The 5,703-nt window shown below is 54.0% G+C and overlaps 1 protein-coding gene across 4 annotated transcripts in view; it reads left to right on the top strand.

Annotated features, from left to right (window-relative positions):
- Positions 1 to 5,703, top strand: part of FBXO39 (F-box protein 39) — an 87,927-nt gene that overhangs the window by 79,059 nt on the left and 3,165 nt on the right. The window contains exons 1-2 of one of the 4 annotated variants that reach the window (XM_005669139.3): positions 144 to 966; positions 4,608 to 5,675. In XM_005669139.3, coding sequence (XP_005669196.1) covers positions 4,650 to 5,675 — 1,026 coding nt within the window. In that variant the 5' untranslated portion in view covers positions 144 to 966; positions 4,608 to 4,649. Of the gene's footprint in view, positions 1 to 143; positions 967 to 4,569; positions 5,676 to 5,703 lie in introns of those variants that run through there. The other 3 variants (XM_005669140.3, XM_013981237.2, XM_021067713.1) reach the window with 3 other exon arrangements.

Here is a 5,703-nt window from a genome sequence, read left to right as displayed (position 1 = left end):
GCTTGTTCTCCACATTCTTTAGATTGTTCGCGGGTTTTCCAGAGGGAGGGATGGCGGCGGCTAGGACAGCAGCATGAGGCAGTACACAAGGAACGGGGAGCGGCAGAAAAGAAGCAAGGGAGGAAGAGAGAAAAAGAGGCTGGGTGGCAGGTGAAGCCCTGATAGGTGCCAGTGAAAGCTGCTGGCAGGGAGAGTAGCTGGGAGACACCTTAGAAATGCAGCCCACCTCTTGGCAAAAGGGCACACCCCTACCTTTCTGTCTGGCTTGTGGGCAACAGCCTCTACCAGGGAGGGAAGGGCCCAGAATAATGGATGGTTAAGTGCGCTCCACTCTTCTGAAACTGGAAAGGTGGGTCATTTCTCAGGCTTTGTCCCTTAGGCTAAGTCAGGTTTGCTTAAGGCTTTCCCTTTGCAGGGGGTGGGGGGCCTCTAAGGAGGGGTCGTGGTGGTAGAAGCGTGGCAGAGCTCTCAGCAGTGGTTTCCCAAAGAGAAACCTACATGTTTGGTCCCCAGGACTGGGCAGGACCCCAGGTCTGGGGCAGGACCCCAGGTCTGGGGCAGGACAGGATAGGCAGTGACTGAGCGGGCCAGAGCCCAGCGTCCAGGGCAGAACCTCTTCCTCGCGTGAGGAGGGACGGGCAGGGGGCGTGGGGCCGATCCTCTGTCTCTTGGTCCAGGCCAGGGCGCCTTCCGGAGTAGTCTACGCGGAGACCTGCCTTGCCCCCTGTGAGCACGATCTCCTTAGCTGGCACCCGCAGGTTTGGGCCCCGCGGCCGTGAGGATGAGCAGAGCCCCGTGGCTGGCGGCGCGTCACAAAAGCGGCAGGTCACTCCGTCTTTGGCCTCGGGAGGGGCCGGGCGAGGACGGGGGCAGGCGGCGTTGGCGGCGTTGCAGAGGCGGCGGCGCGGTGGGAGCAGGCCGGCGCTCGAGGTCCCTGCAGCCGGAGCAGCGGGGCGCAAAGAGCGGGTAACCGGCGGCAAGGGCTCCGAGGCGCTGGGCGGGCGTGCGGGGCGCCGGGGTGGCAGCGTGGGTTGGCCACCCTGAGAGGGGCCTCCCCGAGGTCCGAGGTCCGTGCGGGAAGGGGTGGACTGCCCTCCTCACCCGCCTCCTCTAGGCATCTTCCCCGCCGCTTCCTCTCCCCGGGTGATCAGACATCCAGGTTTCCTTCCAGGGTTGGTAGCTGTGTGACGTGGTGAACCCAGCCTCGGATCGAGCTTCCTTAAGCTAGGTTCGAATTCTGCCTCCCCACGCCGTCCCATGAGGCCACTTTTCTAACCTCCAACACCTCTGTTCCCCCATTTGTGAAATGGGTGCATCTGTTCCTTCCACACAGGGATGTTACAGAAGCACCTTGGCACCACTCTCTGATGGCACCAAACACTCGCATAACATTTACTATGTGCCGGAGTTCCCGTCGTGGCTCAGTGGTTAACGAATCCGACTAGGAACCATGAGGTTGCCGGTTCGATCCCTGGCCTTGCTCAGTGTGTTAAGGACCTGGCGTTGCCGTGAGCTGTGGTGTAGGTCGCAGACGCGGCTCAGATCCTGCGTTGCTGTGGCTCTGGTGTAGGCCGGCGTCTACAGCTCTGATTCGACCCCTAGCCTGGGAACCTCCATATGTCGCACGTGCGGCCCTAGAAAAGGCAAAAAGATAAAAAAAAAAAAAAAAATTTACTGTGTGCCGGACACTGTTCTCGAGCTTTCCATACATCAGCCCACTTAATTCCCCCAACACTAGGAGAAAGGTACTGTCATTACTCCCATTTACAAATGTGGAAACTGAGACACTGAAATTAATTAATTTGTCCAAGGTCACATATGGAAGCTGATGGAACCAGGACCTCACCTACTAAACTACACTGCTTCCTGGGGGAGAGGGGAGGTTCCGGATAATGATGTGACCTTTGGAGGACTTGCAACACCTTTCTCAGCCCACCGAAGATGTTCTTCCAACCCCACCCAATGGCTTAAAGTGTCTGATAAGTCTTCTGACCTGTGACCTTGCTGGGGCAAAGGGCTTCAGTCAGCTTTCAAGCAGATTTCGCCTTTCTTGGGCACCTCTTCGGGGCCTTGCTCCGGGCTAAGCGCTGTGGAGTCCCCTGTGTATATGTGAATGAAGACACAGCCTTATTTATCTTTGTTTGTTAAATGTTTAATTGCCTCCTCTAAAGAATGAGGCTGCTTCTAGTCTCAAGGAGTGTGTGGCTTTCGCCAGAGAGGAAGGCTTAGACACCGATTATACACTAAGATGGACACTGAGAGAGGGGACAGAGAGGGGGGCAGGCTGAACCCACAAGAGCCCTGTGGGAGCCCCGTGTGGAAGTCTGGTTGGAAGATGGGGAGCCAGCTGGAGGCCGGAGCCAAACTGTTCAGTAGGTAAGGACAGGGTAGTGAGGAAAAGGCATAGGGAGGACCCAAAAGTAAGTCCCTACAGGAGCTCACTTGAGGACACTAACTGCCACTGTGGTGTCAAGGCAGGGAGAGGAGCCGAAAGAGGCCTGGGGGTCCATCCCAGGGGGAGCGGATAGGAAGAAGGTGAGGACCCACTGCAGGGTCCACTCAGACGACAGATGCAGTGTGAGGCATATGCAGAAACACGATGCTGCAGACGGTGAACGCACATTTGGCAAGTGCACGCACACCAGCAATGAGAAGCATGTCAAACACAATGGAAAGTTGCCTGTGGTGGGGAGCAATGGAATAGGACATAGCGTCAAAAGGGAATGAATGAGTAAATAAAATCAAAGGTCTTGCACAGACAAATGTCTGTCCTGAACTGAAAAATAAGATTAACTTGTCCCTCTGCACCCAAGGCCTGGAAAGTGGAGGTAGGAAAAAAGTACAAGAGAAAGAGTAAGAAAGCCCAGGTCCAGGAGTACCCATCGTGGTGCAGTGGAAACGAATCTGACTAGGAACTATGAGGTTGCGGGTTTGGTCCCTGCCCTTGCTCAGTGAGTTAAGGATCCGGCGTTGCCATGAGCTGTGGTGTAGGTTGCAGATGCAACTTGGATCTGGCGTTGCTGTGGCTGTGGTGTAGGATGGCAGCTGTAGCTCTCATTCGACCCCTAGCCTGGGAATCTCCATATGCCTAGGGTGTGGCCCTAAAAAGCAAAAAAAAAAAAAAAAAAAAAGAAAAAGAAAAGAAAAGAAAGCCCACGTCTAGCCTGGGCCCTGTACTAACTTGCTGTGTGACCACAGGCAAGCCTCTCCACCTCTCTGTGCCTAGCTTCCATCTGGTTGGTTTGGTTTTTTTTTTTTAAAGATCAATTCTCAGATCTCTTCTAGCCGAGTTTTTATGAGTCATGATGAATAATCTTGGGTTACTTGGTAAAGAAGCCAGTAAAAGTTTTATGGCTTTCATTATTTTATTTTATTATTGTGTATATATTGTTTGATTAGTTAGGTAGGGCTCAAACCTTAAAAAATGGGGGTTGGGGAGAGGTAAAGAAAAGAAGGGGAGTTCTCAGGCAGGGAAAACACTGAAGACAAAGCCATGAAGATTACCGCAGATGGCTGTGAAGAGTCTGACCGAGGGCTCTGTATCCAGTGGGGTCTTAGCCCAGCCCTCCCCTGGGACTCCCAAGCCTGGCTGTGGGTTCCACCTGCATTTCAACAGCCAAGTCAGAAACCTTCTAGTCCTCCCAGTTCTGTGTTCACCAGTGACCGAATCATGTCCACCAAAGAACTCACACCTCCTGTTGCGCCCCTGGTTCCAGGCTTCAAGCCTGGACTTTGCTCCAGACCATCCTTCCTCCACTCCCCCAGAGGACCTTTTCTTTACCTCAAGGCTGACCACATCACCTCTGGACATGTGATCCTTCAACCTGCCCTGACCTCCACTGAAGTTCTCCACCCCTGCTCCGCTGCTGTACCTTTTGAACATAAACACAGCCATCAGTAGTCTGGTTCAACATGGTGATTCTCCTCCAGAGGTGTCAGAATTCCAAAGTCTTGGGGAGAGAGGACAGTGGGAATCCCTGGCCCCTAGGACACAGCCTTTATCACATTCAGGGCATCTTAAATGATGCCCTTGAACCAGCACCTTCCACTGCTCCAGCTCCAGTTCCATCACTCCCTGCCCCTTACAGGTTAAGCTCCAAACAAGGTTTTGTTCTCTGAATGTGACGTATCACGTATGCTCGAAGTTCCGCGGTTTTGCCCATCTTGTTCTCTCTGATCAGAACATATCAGTTCCACCATCACCAACCTGTCTCCCTTGCAAATCCCTCTCACCCTGCAAAACCTAACTCAGATGCCCCCTCTTCCAGGCAGCCCTTTCTACTTCCTCCTTACCCAGACAGAACCAATTATTCCGTTTGTGCCGCCCTGCGCCATGAATATGCCTGACCCTTTCCACTTCGCCCACCGTGTTGTAACTGAGTCCTGACCTGTGTTCCTGACAGACCCCTGCTGGGCTGTGAATCCTTGCAGGTGTGCACCATATGGTGGATTTATCGTTGCACCCCCTGCAGCAGCATAGAACCTACACATGGGCCATGGAGCAAGCTCATTCCATTGGGTTTAATATGTGTTTGGCAGGTAATGGTTCTTCCTTTTTACTCCCTACAGAAAACAAGTGATTGCTTTTCTTTCCTCATTTTTGGAAGCCCCACCTACCACGCAGCTGCTGTGGACATCCCGGTTCCATAATGGACGAAGAAGGCCAACTGCTGCAGCCTCAAGACCAGAGCTGCTGGGCCACTCTGCCTGATGTGTGTCTGCGTCGTGTTTTCTGGTGGCTAGGAGACAGGGACAGGTCCAGGGCGGCCCTCGTCTGCAGAAAATGGAACCAGATAATGTATTCAGCTGACCTCTGGCGATACAGGACCATCACGTTCAGTGGAAGACCTTCCAGGGTACACGCGTCTGAATTCGAGTCGGCTCTTTGGTATGTCAAGAAATTTGGTCGTTATCTGGAGCACCTGGAGATCAAATTCCTGAATCCTTACAATGCTGTCCTGACCAAGAAGTTCCAGGTCACCATGCGAGGCCTTCTCTCGTGTCTGGGCAAGAGTAACAACCGTCTCAGATCTCTGTCCATCCAGCACCTGGAACTGGACCGCCTGGTCTGGAGGAACAGCATCCGGAGCTCATTCATGAAAAGCTTGAGCTTCTTCTTGAAGAAAATGGGCAAACACCTGGATTATCTCAACCTGAAAGGGGCCAGGCTCACCGTGGAGCAGGGCTGCCACGTCCTCAACTCCCTGAGCTACTTAAGGAACGAGAGCGTGGTGTCGGAGCTCAACATCGAGGACTACTTCAGCCACCACCTCGCCGTCTACAGCAGCCCCCAGTTCAACAAGACCATGGCCACGTTCCGCAGCCTGGCGTCCTTGACCCTCAACTACAACTGCATCTCCGACGAGCTGCTGGAGAACTTGTGTGAGAACAATGCCAGCACCCTCTGGACCATGAACATCAAGTGCCACGTTCATGACCCCCACGGGCAGGTCATCTGGGGCATGTCCTGGGCCAAGCTGGCCAGGCACGCCACCAACCTGAAGGTCAACTTCTTCTTCGAACGAGTCATGAAGTACGAGCGCTTGGCCCGAATCCTCCTGCAGGAGATTCCGGTCAGGAGCATCAGTCTGAGAAGCTGCTATTTCAGCGACCCAGATTGGTCCATGAGGCCCACCCTGACGGAGCTCCTGCCCACCTTCCGGCACACTCTGCAGGTAGGTGTGGCCTGAGGGCCTGGGGACT

The sequence above is a fragment of the Sus scrofa genome, chromosome 12, assembly GCF_000003025.6.
Source record: "Sus scrofa isolate TJ Tabasco breed Duroc chromosome 12, Sscrofa11.1, whole genome shotgun sequence".
NCBI lineage: Eukaryota > Metazoa > Chordata > Mammalia > Artiodactyla > Suidae > Sus > Sus scrofa.
Note: the sequence above shows the minus strand (reverse complement) of the source record. Positions and strands in the feature narration are given on the sequence as shown.